Here is a 22,869-nt window from a genome sequence, read left to right on the forward strand (position 1 = left end):
TTTTTTCTTTCGCTAAGTTTAGTTGATGGATTTGTTGTTCTGGGAAATCCCACGATCGTAATTCCTAATGACGATAGTGCCCCGTATCGTAATTCTTCCCAAATATAAACCAGTCTTTTTCCGATAAGCAGCACAAATGTTCCTCGAGAAATAATGACAACATGTCCTGGAAGCAAGTTTCCCTTATATGTTGCGATGTTTAATTTAAATTCCAGCGATTTCTTCATGAACCAAGGAATGTTCTTTTCTGACTGCAACTACAAATTTTCTGACAACATTTTCTGACGTAGCTACTTTCTCATGATGAAGAAGAACTTCTAAAATGATCATCAAAATTATAAATTTAGAAATTTGAGTCAAAAAGGCTTTGGAAAAATCTTTCGTTTTTGTCTGCCAGACATTTCTGCAAGAGATGAGGTTGTTGCATCACTGTTTTCAGTGGTTAGTTAGCTTGCGATCTTGCGGAATAACTGGCGATGTAATCTACCGTTGATGTGGGCAAAGCCCGTATCTAGTTTCAATATCTCCGGTAGTACGAAGGTAGAGAAGGTCCTCCTCTCTGTACGCTCCACCGCCTGATTGGCTCGAAAAAATATACGTTCCAAGGTCTTTAACTCTCGATTCCGGCGTTTTCAGGGATTTTTCACTGAAGAGAAATGAAAGATAAGGGTCTAAAAAGTCTGAAAACCGTCAAATCAATGTTTTTACTCGAGCGATAAGCCAAAAATACCATAAATGAAAGCACTGGAGTTGCCCGCGGGAGGGTCCGCTAGGTTACCGGGCAGAGTGCTGATTCGTGCAGCAAAATTCCTATTTTTCTTCAATCAGGCCTAGAAACGGTGCAATCAGTCTATTCCTAGGCGATACAAGACTCAGGTACTATTTTTCATATTTTCACTTTTCCTCCAATCGTTTGAAACTGTAACAAACACTAGAGCATAAAAAATAAACAGAGAGTTGGAAAACTGGTTCAATTTTTGGATTATCCGCGTGGCGGGAACTCTAGGGACTCTTCTGTCCAGGGTTGATCTTTTGAAAGCATCTATTTTTTGGAGAAGGAGGAATTCTAGCGCGGCGCAATCAAAGCACCGCGAAATGGCAAATGGAACACTCGCCGGCCCCTCAGCCTCTTTTCCCCCTTTCCGGTCATTCATTTTTCACATTCCATTTTTGCCACTTTTTATTGATTTTAATCAGGGTCATTATTACGGCGTTTATTACGCGTGAGATAGAGAGAAAATAAATCAAAGCGCCGAACGATGGCGCATATGAGCGCGCAGAGCCAATCAGCGCTCAGTATGGCTTCGTCGAGGAGCAAGAGATCAATTGCTATTTCGGTTGTTGGGGTGAGATTTTTGACACTAGAATTTTCGCATTTTTTGGATGGCTCCTTTGTCGAAAAAAGAGCTAGAATCGTTGCAAACGATCAAAGGAGAGTTGCAAACGAGACGAGAAAATATTCTAGCGCTGCTGCGAGAAAGAGAAAAAGAAAACCTAGAGATAGAGAAGCAAAAATGTCACTCACCCCAATATCAGGAGTACTCGCAAAACGGCGATTACTCGGAGCTGAGATTCGATCAAAATATTCAAAATGGAAGGGGTCGACTCCCGCCGCTTTCGAACAAGTCCTCGACTTATTCTGGCCGGACAAATGGGACTAGTTACACTTCTGGCACCCCGACGCAGTCTAATTATAGCGCTACTACGGCAACTAATCAATCCTATTCCAACTACAGGCTCGGTTCTTTCCTTCTCCACAATTTTTTTTCATGCTTTCAAAGGGTCAACCTGGCATGGGATTATGAAAACTACTCTTTAGAAAATAAAGTATAATACAGTATTATTAATACTTTAGACAACAGTGACTTGTCTCTGTTCTTTTTCAGAAGCCATAATAATCGTTTACGTGTCACACCTTTATATTAATATTATTTAATAGATATGAACTAATATAATTATGATCATCCCGCAAGTGACGAAGCATAGAACTAGAAATTCCTAAGAACCCAATCTCAAGTCATAGTAGTTTCCAACCCACTACTACTCACAACACACACACCGTAAATACCACTATCTTGAACCAACGGCGTAATTCAGACGGCGACGGCACTAGTAGCGCCGTTCAACAACTTCAGCGAAACTACGAAGCTCGCTCCGGCCCTTATCTAACACAAGCACTTGGCTACCTCGACCCGGCGACACGGGCAAATCTTTCAAAATCTAGCGGCGCGATAAATCAAATGGCGGATAACGTTTCCCTGTCTTCGCGATCGTCTACTCTTGCTGCTAATCAGAAAGGAGGCAGTATGGGGCTCTCCAACAACGTCGACCCCGCGGCAATCCTTCTCCAGCAGCAACTCGCCGGCGGCGCTCCATCAAAGCCACCAGCCGGCGGCTACACCGGCGGTGCCATTCAAAACGGCACAGCCTCCACCACCGCCATCGCACCAATTCCAGAAGTCGTAAAGGCCCCCGAATTCCAACTCTTCAAAGAAGCAGAGCACAATGCTGAGCTTCTATCGGGCCTAAACGAGCTGCGAAACGAGAACTTTCTCTGCGACGTCACTTTAATGGCTGATGACAAACCCTTTTCCGCCCACCGCGCTGTCCTTGCTGCTACCAGTCCCTATCTGAAAACTCTCTTCAGCGACATGAGCGGAGGCAAAATCGAACACGAAGTCGTCGAAATCCGAGGCGTTTCTGCCGAAGGTCTCAAACACATCATCAACTACATCTACACTTCTGAGCTCAAATTGAACATGACAAACATTCGAGAGGTTCTCGCTGCTGCGGCGCATATGCAATTAAAGGCCGCTACTAACTTCGCCATCACTTTTCTCAAGGTAAAATTTGAAATTTGAAAAATCATAAACTCGATCATATTTTTCTGAGTAGATAATTTAGCTTGATTATTATTATGAAATAAGCTTTATAGAATTACAAACAGGGCAACGCCGAAGATTTCGCAGGCGATCATTGATAGTAAAAATTTTAGCACGAAATCTCCGTCTTCAATTGTGTCGACATCATCCAAATCTCCGAGCAATTCGAACTCCCAGAAGTCGAAGAGAAAGCCTACTCCTTCATTGCTCAACACTTGAATGAGCTCGTGAAAACCGAAGAAATCCAAAAACTCTCGATCGAGAACATGAGTTTCCTCCTTGATTCCAACGGCCTGAAAAACGTCTCCGAGCTCGAACTTTTCGAAGCCACTCGACAATGGCTCATGTTCGACCAAAACCGATACCAGTACATTCGGCCGCTTATGGAGAAGATCCGCTTCCCACAGATACCCCCGCGTGACCTCCTGAGATATGTCAACTTTGTTGACTTCATGCGCATCGAGTGCAATTATTTGCTCCTCGAGGCGTCCAACTACCACATGCTGCCACATTCCCAGCCGATTTTGCAATCTGTGAGAACCCAAGTGAGGTCAAACGATTTCCGTATGGTCGTCGTTGGTGGTGTCGACCAACAAGATCGCGTGTCCAATCAGCTTCTCGCTCTTACACCAGATGTTTCCAAGTCCGACTTCTTGCCACCAATGCACGAAGGTCTCTGCTCTCACTGCGTCGCTGTGTTAAATAACTTCCTCTACGTCCTTGGTGGTCAGAATCTCTTTGATGAGCGAGGCAACACAGCTGTGAACAGCGTTGTCCGATACGATCCTCGATTCAATATTTGGATGCGAATCGCGTCCATGAACGATAAGCGAGCTGGTTTCACCGTTTCCGTCGTCGACAACCGCCTCTATGCTCTTGGTGGTGTCAATGCTGCTGGTCGATTGAGCTCTATGGAATGCTACAGCTTGGAAGACGATAGATGGAGATATGTTGCTTCCGTTCAAACTGTAAGTCGCTTCTTCTTGCTTCTATAACTAATCAATAATTTTAGGGATTGTGCGACCATGCTGAATCTGTCCACGGAAATCTGCTCTACGTTTCAGGAGGATTCAAGGAAGGCCGATTTTCTAACCAACTGTTGGCTTATTCTCCTCGACACGATACTTGGCATGAACGAGCTCCGATGAATGTTCCTCGAGGATGGCATACAATGATCGCTTTTGGCGAGGTGGGATTCATTGAAGTTTAAATTTCTAGTTAAAATCTAGAGCATCTTTGTTACTGGTGGTAACGCTGGCCTGAACAAGCGAGTGGACATCCACGAAACTGAAATCTACTCTGTCATGTCTAACCAGTGGACAATGGTCTCCCCACTTCCGCTGCCTCAATCTGAGGGTGGTGTATGCTACCATAACAACAAGTAAATGTCCTTTATAAGTTCAAGTTTTTATCTGCTCCTTCAGAATCGTCATCATTGGTGGCTACTCCTGGACTCATCAGAAATGCGTCAACACAATTCAAGCCTACGATCCAGTCAAAGACACTTGGGAGCGACCCGGAAATCTTCCAATTGAACTTTCTGGTGTCAAAGCTGCTGTCCTTTCTATTCCATACTCACTCTCGTCTGGTGGCAAAAAACCTTCCTCGGTATGATTTTTCAAAGAATCGCAAGTAATAATTTTGAATCAAGGGAATGTCTTGGCCTCCTCGATCGAGCAGATCTCTCAACAACACTGGCATGGGTGCAAACAGCCTTCCACTCGGATCTCTTAACGATCCAATGAACATGGGCGCTCTTCGGGATTCTTTGGGATCAATGTCAAAGGTATAATAGCGAATAAAGGCTAAGACTAAATTATACATTTCAGACCGGAACTGGCGGTTTCGGCGGAGGAAATCGAGGCTACGCCCCATCTGAAGTTGGTTCCATCGCTCCATCGATGAGCCGTCCCGGAACTTTTGGAGATTCTGCATCACGTGCTCAGTCTGTCGCTGGTGAAGACCTTGGTGAAGGAAGTGGAGCTCGAGGATCCTACCGAGGCGCCCCTGCTTTCGGCTCTGGACCTTCTGAGCGCGGTTACAATGGACAGTACTAGTTAGACAAGCTCTAGAAACAAGCTTCCGTATGCTCTCTTCTTCCTTTTCCCTACATTTCTTTTTGCTACATAAACTCATCAACATAAAAAGTTACTGTAAATAGAAAATATTACCACTTCTTTAAAACTGTATCAATACTTCCTGTTCGCTAAGTTTCAAAAGATAGAACACATCAACAATCATCAATATTCGCGATTTACTCTACAACTTTACACGAATAAAATTGCTGGATAAATTTTGATTGAAATGACTTTTATATAGACTTTCAGAGAATAATAAATAGTTGGAGAAAAAAGAGAATTATAAAGATAAAAAGAATTGAGTGAGTTTTGATGATCCCGGAAAAAGGATGAATGCCGTGAATTCCAAAACGGCATATTCACTCGTGCTCTGAGGGATCTTATTCCGACTGCACCATTTATCAAAGTCTTTTATGTACATCTTCATTGAGGACCTTTTTCAACTCCTCGTTTATCAAACAAATGATAGGCTCATAAAATCATTTCTTCAAATGTAGAGTGATTACTTCCGGCCTTTGCTTTTTCCGAATACAGGATTTCGTACTCCTCCTTGTCTTCCGGCAAAAATTCACCCCAGAAGTAATAATTGAATTTGTAAGAGTCTGGTCGATAAAGAATTCAAAAAACTAAATTATTCCTTCTGACGAGGAAAAATGTCTGTTTTCTTAACCTGAGTAAAGTCCGAGTCAAATTCATGGAATCAATATCGTCTCAAGATTGTTATCTCTTCTTCTTTATATAGGATAAGTACGAATAATCACGTGATACTTCGGAGCAGACATATTCTCCATTAGAAAGTCGGCGATTCGCGCTGGAAAATCGGCTTATTCACGAGGCATCTGCCCACTTCTGGAACGAGAAGTACATTTATGAGTATGATCGGTGGACAATGGCGCCCCACTCGTCTGCTTTATTCCACTTTCCTCTTCTGACAAGCGATTTCGGTCTTTGAGTGACTTTGATTTATATTTTATTGGGAACATTTTGGACTGAACCTCTTTGCGCCCCAATCTCATTTTCAAACGCTGAATCTGTCAATTGGAATACACCGCGATTTACCGTTTTGAACTCAGAGAATAAATCGAGCCAGTCAATCTACGACGGATTCAACTTTTGGAAGCCCACAGTCTTCGAAGAGAAAACTCGTTAAAAGACGAAAAAAAAGCGGATACGGAAATATCTTCAGAAAACTAAAGGAAAAACTACAAACAAGACGATGAATCTGAAAATATTCTTGGAAAGTGTTCAAATTAATCAATTTTTACTAAAACCAGACGGCTAAACTTGAAGATTATTTTAATAAATACTCTCATTTTTCCTTCAAAAAAGTCATTTTCGAATGATTTTCGGCTCTAAAATTTTGATGACTAGCCAGAGAAATGATGTCCTAACGATTACGACCTAACCCTAACTCTAATTATGCCAGTGAAAGTCAGGGCCTGACTGTAAGTATCATAAATACATTAAGATTTATGAAATAAAACACTAAAATAAATTGAACACTAAAAGATTTCTACAATAACTGCCATCTCTCAAAAAGCTTGCAAGGAGGGAATATGTATTGCGGTAAGAATTTAATTTCACCTTTTCCTTCATAATTCCTTAATTCTAGTGCTACGAAAAAGTGTTTATCAATTTGGAGAAAAGCCCGATTGCTGAAAAATGCGGGATGTTGTTGCGGAAGCAGTGCTGTATTCAGTATTTGATCGTTTCAAATGGAATGGGCTTGCCCGCTCATGTAAGTTGGCATGGCAAAAACACCGCTTATTTGTAGGAGACGTTTTATGTTAATTATCCCTTCTGTTATAGAACAAATTCAATCAGCTAGCATAATTGTCTAGGCTCAATTAGATTTAATTGCTCTTAGATTTTCGTTTACTATTTTAGCAATAATTGATGATTCATGACTTTTTCTAGGGAAAAACTAATTGCAAAAATCTACCCGAAGAAAATGGACCTCTGATGAACATTTTTTCCACCGAGGAAGAAAAAAAACCAAGCCAAGGAAAGGTTCAAAAATTGAGAAAACCTTAGATCTAATTTATCTTTAAATTTTGACGGCCAGGTCGGTTTCTGCGGATTATGTGCTGCGGTGTGAATTTAGCTCAGCCGGGTTCTTCAAATTGATTGGCCCAAAAAACGAACACAGGCTTTTGATTGGCTGAAAACCCCCATAAAGATCCCATAAAGATCCCATGAAGATTTACCCGATTTACCAATGAAAAAACAAAATTTTTGCTTCAAAATACAAAACATTTTTGAGCTTTTTCACAGAGGAAATTGAACTCGGCCTTGAAAACCTGGACGAAATCGCCGGAGATTACTCGGACACCTATCAAGAAGACCTTGAACGCTGCGCAGCCGAACGAATCGCCCAAAGAGAATCTCAAGGAAAGTGACAGTAATTCGTCTAAGCCCCCTCTAGGGACGTTCTCTTGGCAGCATTGAACTAGAAATTGTCCTACTAACGTACTCGTTGTTTGGCTACAAGGAGGGAGTTCCATACAAAGTGGATTCTACTCAGCTCCGTCGACTTGCGACAGCTTTTTTTGAAGAAGGCAGTGAATTTCGGCAGCTTTAATGAGGTCTAAAACCGATGACTGGCGGTTAAAATAGGAGACAATCACTTATCTCAAATTGGAAGGCTTCTCCAAAAAAATCAGAACTGAAGTAGAAATAAGATAATGCAGTCTTTTAGTTGTAGTTAGTTTAGTTGGTTTTACAAAGGATTTATTTCTCAAAACGAAAACTCTGCGATTTTCTTAGCACTTGGGGAGATGACCACTTGTCAAGGAGCAGTAATGACTTTCTCAAATATAATATTCTGGCGTCAAAAGAGTCACCTGATAAAGTAATCAATATGATGATTTATGTTCTTCCATTGACGGTGACGATTATGACGATTTCTTTCATTACTTACAGGTAAAACAAAAAAGACGATTAATGAACTGAAATTAACAAATGATCAATTAATATTTCAGGTATCGAAAAGGAAATATGCCAACTCTCGGTTCAATAAGAAAATATCCCAAGAGTCCCGTTTTGACCGCAAGTCAGGTAAGAACATCTTGCCGGAAATACGCAACGGTTTCTGTAATTTGATAATTTAGAGTGCGGTCTTTACAGCGGTCGCAGCTACAGATGTCTCAAAGTGAAAAATTTTCTTTCGATTTCTTGCGAATAAAAAAAATCTCAATTCAAAGTTCTTGATTCAAAATTTTGACCAAAAATTGTCAATTTTCCCTTCCCTAACCCTAACCCTAACCGAGAATATCGAGCTAAGCTTCTGAAAAAGCAAAAGTTCAAAACCAAAATTCATCAAAAAATTGGATCGCCAGATGGGTCATAAAGCCGCTGCTGGATTGTCGCTTTCCAGAAATAACGGGGGTCGTTATAAATCGGTTATTGTTTTATTCGTAAAAGCGTAAGTCCCCAACGTCTGACTTTCGCGATCATATTTTTACGATCATTTTGCGAGAGATGAATTCTGCTTCGCTTCGCATTCATCATCAACTTGATAGAGACTCGATAACAATCCTGAAAGCCGACTGAAAACTCCCACTCATCTCAAAGGCAGATTCATAAAGAAGAAAGGAGAAAAAGACAAGAGAAAGAGAGAAACCACCCACGAAGCGTAAAGGTTATTATAAAAATAAAATCAGCAAAGTAAAGATATTTTTCTTCGCCAGATCTTTGAATAAAAGCCGCGCAGCGGCTTTTTCTTGGAATGAAGCCGCGAAGCGGCTTTCCCAAAATGACCATTTTGTTTCGAGACTCTGAGTCAGGGCCTGACTCAGGTTTTAAACACAGGCTGCCGACTCAGCTAATAAAATTAAAATTGAAAATTAAAAGTGAAGCAAAAATCGTTTTTATGGTCCGATCTTGGTCTGGGAAGTTGAGTTTCTAACGCTAGAATCAAAAATATTAATTATCAAATGAAAAAAATATGTTACATGTGCAAATGGAACGTGTTGACCTGCGACGCGAGATCGTCACATTTTCGGCGTTTTCTAAAGTTTTGAAAAGAGTCAATTATGAAATAACTCGCTTGAATTTTAGCTTCTGTTGTGGTTCGTGAAGGTGCGAAGATAGGCTCAAGACGGGTGTCAAGTCCCTCTACCTCTGAAGAAGCTAAGGAGCTAAGGAAGTGGAGATAATGCATTGAGAGAGGAACACACACAGCGAAACGAAACCATGTTCAAGGAGGGCTGAGCCATTCTCTACTAGGTGGCCCTAAAAACATAATTCCAAATAAATTTGAGCAAATTAACAGCGTCAAATAATGCTGGTTAATCTACTTTGAAAGTAGTACTTTCCAGTGGCTTTCTCACAGACTGGAATTGTTTATCAAAGACAGTCTATGATTAAAAGTCTCTGAATTCCGCCCAAATTACTTATTTGAAAATACCTTATCAACTCTTATCAAAATATAAGCGCTTTCAGCCAATCAAAACGCTCCTCGAACCCATCCAAAATAAAAAAAATAAAGGGCCCTTCTCCCTAACCCTAACCAACAGATTGAATCTCTGACCCTAACCCAAATCTTTGTTGGAACCTCTCTTATTCGAAAAGGAAAATATGAATCAGCCCGCTAAAAGGGGGGTGTCGTAAAAAGGCTGAACGGAACATTCAAAAGGAAAAAACAAAACAAAGGTGAATTCTTTATTTTTCAAAAATACAACAACATATCATTCTCTTTCCATAATTGGCCTTTTCCGCGAAATAATGAAGTCGATTAAAAATTGTTTGTGTTGGTCCAAATCAGCGTCAATTTGTCAATTACGATCCATAATTGGTAATAATAGTCCATTCTTTTGGCTCGAGCAATTGATCACTTCTATTTACTAAGAGTTATTTAGGGATAAATAAAGCCACTACCACTACCATTGTAATTCGCAATATGCTATTTACAATCGACAACTGTTACAGTTGTTTTAGCTTGTTTCAAAATTGAGTCCAGAGAGTCCAGTTTTTTTGGAGAGTATTTTTGAAACATCGTGGTTACAAGATATATTCTCAAAATGATAAAATGCAAAACGCATAGTATTACCCCTGCGAGTTATTTATGCCCCTTTCTAACATGCCGCTAGAGACGGAAGTGAAACGATCAAGCGACATGTCAACACAAACCGATCTTCCCACAGAAATTCCTCAACCGCAGCAGATGTTATCGACGCCTTCTCAATGCTTTCTCCTTCAGTTATCCGGGTTGAAACGATAAATATTTTTCAAAAAAATGACTATTTGCTAAGTTTAACTTTCAAAGTTCTACCGGCTTTCAAAAAAATGATAAAACTCAGTTTTTTTCTATCCTGGGCTCCGAAACCTGTGTAGAAAACCTGAGTCAGGGTCCTAAAAGATCTTTGAGAAAAGCGGCAAAGCGGCTTTCTTAATTAAGAAGCCGCAAAGCGGCTTCGCCATAATCACCAATTTTGACGAAGCTTTTCTCAGGTTTTCTCAGTACCCTGACTCAGGTTTTCTGAACAGGTCTCTGTAGAAGCCAGTTTCAACCCGTTTCAAGCCCCAAGTTTGCAACGTTTTGGAAAACTCGCTGGAAGCTACCCTCAGACTCAGCGGCGAGTCCCTCCAGAAATTTCTTCCTTACAATGGTAAATTTTCAAGGCCAGGAAAAATGAGGAAATTTTATTCTAGGAAGCGATTTGCGATCGCGAAAACGCGACCGCTCAGCGTTGGACTTGTCGAGCTCGCTTGAATTTTCGGAATTTTTACGAAGCTCTCAAGAACGCTCGGCTCGAAACTCGACGGCCGATTCTTTCTGCCATTCGAATGCATTCACGCACTCCCACCAGGCGACGACTTTTGGCTTCAATCCGGCGCACAGTCACAGTCAAATGCAAATGCCGATTACCCATATGCAAGCTTATCAAAATAGTAAGTTTCATTCAAGTAATGATTTAAGCGAATTTTAGCGAATTCAATTAACTCAAACTAGGAAAGTATCAATTGGCCAATTGGTTTTGTTTCGCGGCGAAACTTTTGCCTATTATTTTCACGATTGTTTCGAGTGCTTAGTAAACGGGGGAGAACAAGATGTCCGACTAAGACTCGTTTATTTTCCTTCAATGAAAAACATATCTTGTACGGACGTAGAAAAGACCAACATTTCAATGACTTTGCTATTTTAACCAGAGTTGCAAATTTTGCTTTATTTTTGCTGAGCTGAGCTGATCTGAGTAAAAATTTCTCTGATCGGAGCTGAGCTGAGCAGACCTTTTTTTAAGCTGGTTGAGCTGAGCGTACCCTAATTAGAGCTGAGCGGACCTGGTTGAGCAGAGCTGAGCTGAGCTTTTTTTACTGTATTTTAGTAAGTGATAAGTAAAGTGATAATTGTCTGAGCTGAGCAGAACAGATCACGGTCGAGAATAATTGAGCTGAGCTGAGCTGAGTGAAAATAGTGTGAGCTGAGCTGAGAAGATCATATCATTTTCAAAAATCACTGAGCTGAACTGAGCGACTGCTCAGCTCAGTCAGCTAGCTTAGCTCATTGAGCTCAGCAAATTTGAAACTCTGATTTTAACACATTAAAAATATATAAATTATGCTTTACTTAGTTTAAAAAATTATCATGATAACTCATTAATTTTTTTTGGCTATATGATTTGCCCTAAAAAGGATCGCACGATAAATAAAATAATACAAAAATAAGTGACGCAAGAAGCAGGAGTGCTTATTCATTCAGCCACGATCCGCTTACGTTTAATATCGGAAATTCAAGAATTTAATTTTCAGTGTATCAGCAAGCAAACGTTTATGCAGCCTCTCATCCCGTGACGCCAAAGCTTGAGCCGGGCGCAACTCAGCAAAACGCGCATTTGACAGTCGAAAGTGACGAGCAATTCTCCTGCAATTGGGGTAGCTGCGCTGTCGTTCATCACCAAATCAACGATCTCGTCGAGCACATCAACAAAGATCACTTGGAAAGAGATGGAAGAAGAGACCTTGTTTGTCATTGGCAGGGTTGTTCAAGGGGCAAGAAACCGTTCAAGGTAAGATCGTTTAATAACATTTAAAAGCTTAGTTTATTTTCAAAATTTTCTCAAAAACGCCACGGTTAAATTCAAATCCCATGAGCAGAAGATTCGACTCCTCCCTGTTGATATAACGACACTTATTACGTGCACGACAAAATTTCGGAAATTTTGAAAACTCGAAACTTCCTGTTTCAAAGTAGCCTTTTTGGAAGTCCGGAATTAAGTCACTTTATTTTGTTATGTAGGGATTTTGTTTACAATTTATTTACCGCAATTAATCGCATAAAATGGCCAAGAGGTGGCGCTATTTTTAGAAAAGCGCCATCAGCTTTGATTTGATTGGTTGAGCGAAAATTAAGGGCTCTTACCTAAAAAAAGGCTTTTTTTGGAAAAATTCGAAAAATAAAAGAGACTGTATAATTCTGGTACTGTAGTTGGCTGTGTTTGCAATAACTGAGTATTGTTAGAAAGCAACGAATAAGAGGTTCGGGGGATTCAGACAGAAACATACGATTTGTTGGTTTTTAATCTAACTGGCTTGTTTCAGGCATTATACATGTTGCGGATTCATATGCGTAGCCACAGCGGCGAAAAACCTTGCGAATGCCCGTATCCCGGCTGCGGAAAACGTTATTCACGTCACGAAAACTTGAAAACTCACATGCGCAGCCACACAAACGAGCGACCTTACGAGTGCCAAATGCCAGGTTTGAGACCCTTTTTTCTTTTTTTTGATAATCTAAGATTTAAGATTTTCAGCTATAAATCAAGTGATATATAATTGAAAAATAAGCGGCCTTGGAATTTTTATTTTTCCGTTAGAAACTGTTCAATGTGTGTAAATTAGTGATAACATGATTCAAGGGTGCCACAAAACATTTACGAACGCATCGGATCGGGCCAAACACCAAAACAGGACTCATACGACTGAGAAGCGCTACATTTGTGATTTTCCAAACTGCGAGAAGAGATACACAGATCCAAGGTAAAAACCATCATTCTTTCAGAAACAAGATGATAAATTGTGGGGGAGACCAAAGATGGTCAAGCCAAAAATGCTCGGCGGTCAGAAACAATAGATAATGACTAAATTAGCTTCGTCACTGAAATTCCGAACTTGACCGCAGTTCAATTTTGAATAAGAAAAGTTTGATGTAATCTGATTGAAAAATCGGTAAAATTTCATGCTCAGTAATTTTATATTCGTTTGATTGAACTAAAAATCAACGACTCAACGTGAGTCACTGAAGTTCATTCCTCTAACTGTATTTCTAAATCCACTATAAAAATCTCCTTGTAGCTCGCTGCGAAAACACAAGAAAACAGTGCACGGAGATGACTCCCATCGTCCACCAAATCGAAAAATTCGAAAAACAGAGCCGAAGCCAGACTCGATGGGGCAGTTCACAACTCAAGCGCAGCGGAAAATCTCCACTTACCAACCAAAAACCCGTCCTAGCACAGTCCTCGGTTAGTTATCCCTCCAATTGGATACGTAAAAACGATTAATTCAGGTTCAACCGGCTCTCCAATGGGCCAAGATTCGGGAATGGAACGCGACGGCTCTGGATCGGACATCGTCGTTGATCGACTTCATGGCACCGCTGCTACTGGCGACGTGATGACAGTAACGCAGCAAAGTTCCAAGCTATCCGTAGTTGGTCAACGAGCACGATCTGTTTTCAAAAATTTGAAAACGGGCGTCAGCAGCTTGATGAGCCAGAAGAAAGATTCCGCGATTTATATGTCCGAATCAATGCAGAGGTACTTTTTTATTGCTCATTCGTGAATTAAAATATATTCAGTAGTTCTGAATGCGATTTGAACCAGGAGGAATCATCGATTTCTGGATCCCCTAGCAAGGAAAAGGTCCTTACAACATGTGAAATGCAATAGTTTTTAGCGTGAACTTGAATTTAAAGCTTAACCCATCCTTTAATTCGGAGCAGAAAATGCAGTTTTTTAAAGGTTTCAGCATTTACTCCTCTAATTAAAAAGATTATCCTACTTGACCTTAAGCAACAGCCGCTGAAAACCATAATAAGCGCTGAGCAACGGTACCAGGAATGGAATTAATTTTTACGAAATAAATAAATTAAAGATTGAATTGATTAATTAAGCTTGGTTTTGCTTCGGATTTGTCACGTTTTTGCTGGATAATTAGCGGCGTTTTGGACAATAATAAGCTTGAATCGCATCTGTTTGACCCGAAACAAGGGTGGGAAGATTTGATAATTGCTCCATTCTCATCTTCAGAATACAATAATTATCCTTTTTTTTTATTTGAAAAATATCAATTTTAAATTCCAAAAAAGCTTGAAAATCTGCACAATCGAAGCCAAAATCTCCCCCCAACTCCCTCCGCTGCTTCTAGCAGCTATGTCCCCTCAGTCGACGAATACTGGCAAGATCCCTCATCACCATCCTGGCCGATTTCGCCCAAAAACCAGCAAAAACAAAGCCCGACTGCTCCTGCGCAAGCTCCGCGGCTTCACGAATTGGAGCCGCTCTCTTGCAAATCCGAGCGAAAAGAAAATCCATGCCATTCGCTTGGAGCCCCTCAGCGTGATTTTCATCCCGCAAATCAAACTGCAAACCGAAACCATTGGATGGCAATGATGGGGCATCATTCTCCGCACCCAGCAGCGTCGCCCTCAAATTACGGCGCTTATCCATCGCCACCTCCTCAAGCCGAAAGTAATCCATACGTCCATTACCAACCACAAGGTCCCGCGATGGGCTATCATCATCCGTGGGGACAACCTTGGCCGTACAGTCCTTCTAGCGACCCAAATTCGCCTTCCAATTATCCGATGAGTACTGTTTTCAACCCAGAAGGTACGTATCCTAACGTGAGAAACTTCAATGTTTTTTTGATTACTTAGTAAAAAGAAAAACCGTATTTTTATTCGGAAAGAAAAAAACAAGGTGGAAGATTGTTTTACTCACTACAAAGGAACAATTTGCTGAGCGGCCGATCCACGTTTTCAAAACATTCAGGATCTTAAATGTCTAAATTTCGTAGAGAGCTATTAAAACGAACGACTTTTAGGAGCATCATAACAAATATCTATTTCTTATTCCCTTTATTAAATTAACGAAACCAAAAAACGACGATTTTATAAAGGAATACCATGTTTTCCTTCTTTTGTTAAAAAATTTACTTATATTATAAATTATTGTAACAAAATATAAATTATTATTTATATTTTTTTTTATTTTTTTATATCATAAAAAATATTTTTTTTTTCTAATTTTTTTATTTGATAAAAAATTTATTTTATAAAAAATTTTATATTATATTATATTATATTATATCATTAAAAAATTTATTAAATTTATTTATTTTTTAATTTTCTTTATTTGAAAAGTAAATTTTATCCAAAAATTCAGGCTTCAATAAAATGAATGTGATGACCCGAGAAGGCCTGTGGCAAATGTACAACCGAGAAAACAATCTCTACAGTCAGATGCTTTCGGACCAGAATCGACAGAAGCAGAGCTAGAATAATTGTGACACTGAAATTGAAAGTTCATTTGCTGAAAGAAAATTATGTTCAGAGCTGCGTATACTGCCGCGAATTAATAAAATATGAGAAAAATTCAATTTTTTTTTTATTCTAAAAAATGTATTCTTAAAAAATATATTTTCATGATTGAAAATATTTTTCATAATCAGGACGATTTGTCAACACTCTAAAATATTTGCTCAGATAAAAATCGTTCTAGCAAGCCGCAAAACTACAACGAAAAACACCCCTACGTCTTCAAAAAGAATCTTCAAAAAAGTTTCGCGCGCGAAACATTCAATCGCGCCGTGGCGATCAAGACCGCTCATGGTGGCGCTAAGGTCGGCGCGGCGCTCTTATATTTTTTATAGATTTAAAAATTATTGTTTTCTGGTTCTCATTATCAAAAACCAAGTCTAACCATCAGTCTTTTTCTCGAATAGATGGTCGGGCTTTGGCTTCTTCTTTTTATACGTAAGTTTCAAGCAAAAAAAAAGAGAGATCTCAAAAAAATTATCCAAAAATGTCGACAAAAATGTCGACAAAAATCGACAATGCAAACCCTAAATTGTCGACAAATGTTAAAATTAGACTTAATAGGAGTAGGGCATTGTCGACAATTTAGGGTTTCCATCTCGAAAAATTTTCGATAAAATTGTTCAATCAAAAATTTAGACGAGAGCCATGGTCTCTCAAAACTCGAAAGAGACCTTTTCAACGATGCCTGTGTCCCAAAAACAGAAGAAGACTTCCAAATCCTAGAGAAATTCATCGTCCCTCACGAAGACCGACCCGATTTCTTCATCAACAACCCAGCCACGAACAACCAGCTCAAAACCAAATTCAACGGCCGCTCCTATGCCAAATCCAACGGCTACTGCGACATCGGGACATTCGACAGCTGGCAAAGCTGTAGCGAAGTCGGCGAGTGTTACGAAGATTGCTGGGACGGAAAGTGCCACGAGTTCAAGAAAAACGGCACGACTCCCTTTCCGAAAAACTTTTCCGAAGATGGAAAATGCCGGGAAAAAATGCTGCTGTGCGCGAAACAATGTGCAGACAATCCAGACTGCGACGCGTTCTCGTTTTTGATGCTGGAGAAGTCGAGCTACTATCAAGTGTTCAGATGCAACCTCATGGCCGGAGGGCTCTGTAAACCATCAACTATTGATCCAATTCCACCACGCGCTGTCTATCACGTCAAAAGATCCTTCTACGAGACATTGAAACCAGAACAGCTAGAAAATGACGACTCCTTGCAGCAATTTTGGACATCGTGGAGCCAGTGCCAAACCAAGGCAAAGTGCGGAGAAGGAGTCGAAAACAGATCGAGGCGGAAAGAAGATGGCGGAAAGCAGTGGAATGCAAGAAAGTGCCATCAAATGACAAGTACTGGAGAGCCGATTCTCTGTCCGAAAGAAATCGTACTTCCCACAATCGCTCATGGCCTGACTCAATGGTCTGAATGGGGATCCTGTTCAAAAACCTGCTTTGACCCGTTCCGAAAAACTTTCACAGAAAAAGGCCAGCGATTGAGAACCAGATCTTGTGGAACCTGCCAAAATCCCGATTCGTCCAATTTCTGCGAAAACCCAAGTAACTTGCTGTTTTCCGAAGAAAAAGAAGGGCAAGACCTGCCATATTGTGAAGGAGAAAAAGTCGAAATAGAAGAATGCAACGTCCACCAATGCCTTCCGCACTCGAACCTCGGTTGGGCCGAAGATGGCAAAACTAGGGACTATTATAAAGTCGAAGGTTGGGCAACTGCGCCAGAAAATTCCGAAACCGACAACGCCCAGTTTCAAGGAAAATGCCCAAATTACGCGACTGATGCTTACAAAAGTGTCCTAATCAATGGGGATGTTCGAAGAAACCTGAACGCAAAGATCAATCGAAAGAGAAAAGCTGCTTTTGCAGAGTGCATGAAATTGTGCCGCAACGAGTCTGCCAAGTGCAAGGCTGTTACGTTCAAACTTGAATTCGACAGCGAGAGCGGCAGCCCTAATTGTTTCCTTCACGAGACCAGGTGCCACGAGAGCAGCGATTTCACAACAGACGATGCGCAAGTTTGGTACGCTTACAAAAACCACTGCTTTGCGAAAAACTTCTGCGCTCACGCAGGTGACAATTGGCGATCCAAATGCGACGCGTCCGGAGAATTCGCCTATCCAAACTTGCCCAAGTGCTCTTGTCAGGGATCGAAAGACAAGCACACGTCTGGGCGATTCTTCGGAAACGCTCTTGGATGGCGAGAATTCAACGAAACAACTAACATGTACCAGCCGCGAATTCCCGCACCGAAATTTTACAATGAAAAACAGTACTCTCGAATTTTCAACACTGAATCCACGACTGAGCAATATTTGCAAGCCTACGAAGATAATCTGCTGATGTGTCACAGTAAGTCCAATTTTCAGAAAAAGAGACTCTTGAAATGAACTTCTCGATCATTTTTTCTATTTAAATTAAGCTTGATATGATAATTATATAACAATAAGGTTAAATCAGCGCGCAAAATGGCTCAATTTCAAAGTATTATAAAATAATTATCGCGATTGTATTTTTGCCAAGCGATTAGTTCATCATTGAGACAAGAATTATAATCATCATTCAAGAGCAAAAACAGATAGCTCTTAATTTTCCTTTCCGCTAGAATGTAACAACACGTTGTTATAATTCAATTTCTTAGACCCTTGCGCCCATCATCGTTGTGGAGAAAACAGCATCTGCGAACTAGACGCAACCGAGACGACTGGATATCGTTGCAACTGCAAACACCCTTACATAATCAATCCAGAGTTTGACTACAACCACAATGCTTGCGTCCAAAACATGGACAATCGAAACGTGCGCGCCGACTTTTCAGACAGCAAAATTCTCTTTGGCGGCGGCTGGCATCGTCAACCACCACCTGGATTTCAAATCAACGACGAACCAATGCCCAGCGATAGATACTACGGCCTTGAGTCGACGGACGAGCCCGGAACGGTCCAAATCATGCATTTGAAGAATCACGCTCCCAGTCCAACAAGAGAACAAAGAATTGGAAAATTTTACGGCTGCATGATGCACCTCGACGAAAAATCAGTCATGTTGGCTGGAGGAAAATGGGGAGACAGTTTCAACCAGTACGACGATCAAACATCCGTCTTCCGATTTAACAACCACGTCAGCGATGGAAAATGGATCGACACCCAGGGTAACGAAATGCAAAGCTCTCCTGAATCCTGCCAAGGCGAGAGCGGCTGCGTCAGGGGAAATGATTGGCCAGATCTTCCTTCAACCTCAGTTCTTCGTTGCGAAGGACAATGTCGAAATGGCGAAGCGGGAGTAGGCCCGACCAATGTTTATTGGATAGCAGAGTATTGCTACATCAAAACCGAGTTCTTCAACAGCGAATCAAGAAATATGGAAGAGATGGAATTTAATCTCTGTGAATACAAACTCGTTGCGGACGAAGAAAACGGAGAATTCGTCCCAAAACTCGGCGGAAAATACAGATCCGAAAAGCAACCAGAAGCTGTCTGGCGATCGAATGTTGCTGATTACCAACGTGCGTTCTTGAACACGACTGGTGAAAAATTCCGAGGAAAACTCAACCGAATCAAATGGAGTGAAAACGAAGACGTAACGAACAACAGAACAACGGAACATGTTTGGAAAGATTACCCAAGCCCAGAACTCTTTTCTCCCGCTGTTGGCCCCCAAGATCCAGTTAAAAAATTCTACAGAGGTTCAAATTTCATCGACGTGCTGATCAAAGAAGCAAGAAACAACAACGCCCAAGGACAGCCTGTTTGCGGAATTCTCGGTGATAGAGCTTATCTTGGCTCTGGAACCGGCGGTTTTTTGTACTCGATCCCTCGAAATGCATCTCAGCTGTCTATGGAGCCAGTTTGGCGAAGAGAAAATTCATCACGATTTCCTCAAGCGTACAGTAGAGTCGACGGAAGAAGATGCACCGCTCGAAGAATCCCGGATAAGGATACTTACGATCTGTTCCCAATTCAGCGACAGTCTCTCGGAATTGCTTCTACAACGGAAGGTCTCTGGATGCTCGGTGGTCTGGTTCATCCATCAGCTGACGTAGAAAACACCCTCGGCAACATCAAGTACGCAGATGTCGAAGGATGCACCAAAGGCGCGATGTACAGCGATGTCTGGGTGTTCAACCCTCGAGGCTGGAATCGACAGGCAGTTCTCGGCGACGCGGCGGAAAAATACAAAGGACAAAGCGCAAGACAAATTCTTCCCGAAAGATACGGTTTCGGAGATGGAATCGACGAAAAACCCTTCCCTCAGAGCTTCGAGGACTTTACCTTGTGGGACGAAGAATCTTCAGAGAATGGACTGACAATCCAACGAGCAGAAGAAGAGGGTTGGGAATGTTCAGCTGTTCAGGGCGGCTGGTGTAGAAAGCCGTTTTTACCACATCATACAAAAGGTAATTGCGACCCTAAAAATCCTCTCCCCTAAAAATCCTATCTAGCGCCTGAAGTTGTGACTCTCTGTTTCGAATACGACGAAGGAGAGGAAATCTATCAGCCAGAGCACGTCGATGTTTTCGGTAACACGTACTGGGGCCAACCTAAAAAGACGCAAAAAAGACCGCGAGTATGTTCAATCGAAGAAACTAAAAACGACGATAACGATTGCATCTGCTACCTCTTTGCTGTCGGCGGCCAAGCTGGGCGCAAAATGCCCCGAATATGGTAAAATTGATTTTCAACAATTGAATATTTTTTCGATGAAATTTTTTGATCCCTTTTTTCTAGAGCGGCTTCCGAAGAGAAGTCTTCTACCTAGAAATCCGGCGCGCAGATGGCACTTATGGATCCGATCGTCCAAAATACTCCTCTTCTGTTTCTGAAAACTGCCCGAATGCGGAGAAGCTCCATGCTGAAGATGCAGATCTTGTCGTCGATGAAACATCTGCCGTCGCCGACTTCAGTGAATGCACCGACTCTTGCTCCAGCGAAACCTGCAATAGAAAATGGGACAAGACCCTACTCCGGCGAAAGTGGCACGAAGCAGGGCGAATTCGTTTCCCAAGATTGGGATTTTTGTCCGGAACGCTCAAGGGCGAGATCTTCCTCTGGGGCGGCGAGTGCGCTGGATTCTCCAAAGACGACGGAAAATCGGCAAATATGGAGCTCAACGGCACCTGCCGAAGTTGCTACAAGACGCATTTGTGCAAGGCGAAAATCGACGAGAACGGAGTCGCGGACAATCAAGACTACATGGAGCGCTTCGTCATTTTCCGAATGAACAAAGCCGGCTTCTTATTCGGAGCGCCACGGCATGTCGAAATGAAGGGTTGGTATCCGGGAACTGTGACAAATGACGAGTCTCAAGTTTCGCAGCAATTCTCGGCCATCAACAACAATAACGCGTTTTACAGTTAGAAGCAACCTTTGTGCAAACAAAATGCCTGTAAAATAAGTCTGTTAAATATTCTGTAATTATTACTGTACATAAATCTATCGACGGTTTCTTTTCAATAAAGGACCAAACTTATAAGTCTCATGTGTTTTATTCGTGAAAATAATCATTTACATAAAATATAATAACAAATAATATCAAAAATATCGAAGGTACACCAATCTTCGTAGCAATTGTCGCAGCATCCGTCTGAACAAAAATATAGAATTTCAAGAAATTCGATAAAAATGAAATCTCCTCGATTTCCATCAGCAACATTACCGTCATCATCATCGATATCAATCGTAGTCGAGGTGGTAGTAGATGAAGTGCATGAAACTTAATAAAAATTAACTAAAATTTCGTCTTTTTCTCCACTCTTAAAACCTTCAGCAGAGGATTTTGGTTTCACTTCATTTTTCCGACCCATTTTAGCTTCTCAAAAATGCTTCACTCTCCTGCTTGGTACCTGCAAATCAAAGCGTGATAATAAATAGAGGAAGGTGACATTTAAACTGGCAAATAAAATGTACTCAAGGACCAAAATGAAATTTGGAGAAGATTTTCCTGCAGAATACTGTCGCCGCTATGTACTCAAATGGCGAAATAAAATGACGAAAATAGAGTTTAACAACTTTCCGTAGAGTTAAAGCCATACGTTGCTATAGCATAGGCGATAGTTATTGCGATCTGTAGAAAATAATAATGTTTCTATCGCAACTCTCGAGTCTGAACTCGCAAATTTTTTTGAAGAATTTTTTATGCCAGATGATGATTCATTATCAGGACAGCAAACGTACAGGACGCCTCCTACATTATCGAACAGCAACATTGCTCGTCGTCTGAAAACAAATTTCGTCTCTTCTTAGATATTTTCGATTAAGAATGAACAAGGAGATGAGAGCCTCTCTTACCTTCTTCATCACCGTATCTAGTCGAATTATCACTGATCGTTGAATTTGAAGTCGTGTACGATGAAGCTAAATTGAGCAAAAAAAATATATTTTCCGATAATATTTTATTCTTACCTTCCGAAGAACTATCAACCTCCACCAATGCAAAAATTTGGGGCATTTATTCTATCGAAAAATCTTTCTCACTCAGAGTAGACTCTACTGTCAGACAGTAAATAGAAGACAACCCCGCTTGTTCTTTGCAACAAAAAAGAACGAAAGTAATGAATTTTAATCGACAAATAAAGCATTCAAGAAGAGATATAAAATTGACCAAAATTGACTTTTCTTTGCAGTAGATCGAAATTTTTCGCTTTATTTACAGAATGAAAATGTACAGAAGTAAAAAAGTCAATATAAAATCATATGAAGATTTTGCTTCAACCAGTCTTCAAAAGCTCGGATCAACTTTTGAGATGAATAATATTTCTTGAAAAATATTATTTTAAAAATCTGTTAATATTTGAAAACATACAAGTTCGAAGACGAGTCATTGTTCCAGCAGTCGAATTCATAAATCGATTTGAACTTTTTAGGGCTTTTTCGGAATTTTGCGAAAACTTTCTTGTTAAATTATTTTCTGCAAAAACATATCTATATTTTGCACTTGTACTACAAGTTGTAACGTTGCAATGAAAGAGATCAATGAAGAGAAAAAAAACTCATGTAAAAATATTCAACGGTTTTTTCGCAAAAGTGTTTTGGATAAAGCCGTGGCTTGAACGCGGCGTATTATTGGCAATAAGCATATTCAGACTATCGGAGACCGCGCCCAATCTTTCTCCGAATTATTTGAGCAAACACGAATGTGAGGATGATTTTTCCAAAAATAAAGAAAAACGTAACGTTTGCTTTTAATTTAATTCGCCTCCTAGAAGAATATTTTCCAGTCGATTGAGTCAGAGCGGTTGAAGAAGAAACGCTTCCATAGGAATTTGGGGATAAAGAAGGAACTCTGTAGGATCGATCGTAGCGGCCATAAGATGAATAAGAAGACCCTTAAAACAGGTCTTAAGGGGGTGAATTAGATTTTT

General features: G+C 40.7%; 4 protein-coding genes and 2 long non-coding RNA genes across 6 annotated transcripts; 5 read left to right on the forward strand and 1 right to left on the reverse strand.

Annotated features, from left to right (window-relative positions):
- Positions 1 to 2,021: 2,021 nt before the first annotated feature.
- Positions 2,022 to 5,157, forward strand: LOC145704006 (kelch-like protein 9). Its single transcript, XM_081781425.1, has 7 exons — positions 2,022 to 2,843; positions 2,996 to 3,850; positions 3,895 to 4,071; positions 4,112 to 4,263; positions 4,307 to 4,490; positions 4,534 to 4,668; positions 4,712 to 5,157. Exons 1-7 carry the CDS (start codon positions 2,241 to 2,243, stop codon positions 4,937 to 4,939), a joined length of 2,334 nt encoding a protein of 777 aa, XP_081637551.1. The 5' UTR covers positions 2,022 to 2,240; the 3' UTR covers positions 4,940 to 5,157.
- A 1,311-nt stretch (positions 5,158 to 6,468) lies between these two features.
- Positions 6,469 to 6,965, forward strand: LOC145704045 (uncharacterized). The gene is made up of 3 exons (XR_014134408.1): positions 6,469 to 6,526; positions 6,573 to 6,698; positions 6,878 to 6,965. It is a non-coding gene; the product is annotated as an uncharacterized LOC145704045 (long non-coding RNA).
- A 3,520-nt stretch (positions 6,966 to 10,485) lies between these two features.
- On the forward strand, positions 10,486 to 13,870 carry LOC145704022 (uncharacterized). Its single transcript, XM_081781445.1, has 8 exons — positions 10,486 to 10,569; positions 10,613 to 10,852; positions 11,711 to 11,967; positions 12,500 to 12,659; positions 12,817 to 12,937; positions 13,253 to 13,422; positions 13,467 to 13,716; positions 13,758 to 13,870. The coding sequence occupies exons 2-8, from the start codon at positions 10,813 to 10,815 to the stop codon at positions 13,846 to 13,848; spliced, it is 1,089 nt and encodes a 362-aa protein (XP_081637571.1). The 5' UTR covers positions 10,486 to 10,569; positions 10,613 to 10,812; the 3' UTR covers positions 13,849 to 13,870.
- A 381-nt stretch (positions 13,871 to 14,251) lies between these two features.
- LOC145704039 (uncharacterized) lies at positions 14,252 to 15,526 on the forward strand. Its single transcript, XM_081781465.1, has 2 exons — positions 14,252 to 14,790; positions 15,346 to 15,526. The coding sequence occupies exons 1-2, from the start codon at positions 14,562 to 14,564 to the stop codon at positions 15,456 to 15,458; spliced, it is 342 nt and encodes a 113-aa protein (XP_081637591.1). The 5' UTR covers positions 14,252 to 14,561; the 3' UTR covers positions 15,459 to 15,526.
- Positions 15,527 to 15,868: 342 nt separating this feature from the next.
- Positions 15,869 to 20,377, forward strand: LOC145704003 (uncharacterized). Its single transcript, XM_081781420.1, has 5 exons — positions 15,869 to 15,935; positions 16,137 to 17,861; positions 18,151 to 19,905; positions 19,951 to 20,173; positions 20,237 to 20,377. Coding segments are annotated over exons 1-5 (3,735 nt in total). The 5' UTR covers positions 15,869 to 15,904; the 3' UTR covers positions 20,238 to 20,377.
- A 598-nt stretch (positions 20,378 to 20,975) lies between these two features.
- On the reverse strand, positions 20,976 to 21,355 carry LOC145704042 (uncharacterized). The gene is made up of 3 exons (XR_014134406.1): positions 21,270 to 21,355; positions 21,165 to 21,221; positions 20,976 to 21,092 (listed from the first exon to the last, which is right to left on the reverse strand). It is a non-coding gene; the product is annotated as an uncharacterized LOC145704042 (long non-coding RNA).
- Positions 21,356 to 22,869: the final 1,514 nt, after the last annotated feature.

This window comes from Oikopleura dioica, chromosome PAR (genome assembly GCF_907165135.1).
Source record: "Oikopleura dioica chromosome PAR, OKI2018_I68_1.0, whole genome shotgun sequence".
Lineage (NCBI taxonomy): Eukaryota > Metazoa > Chordata > Appendicularia > Copelata > Oikopleuridae > Oikopleura > Oikopleura dioica.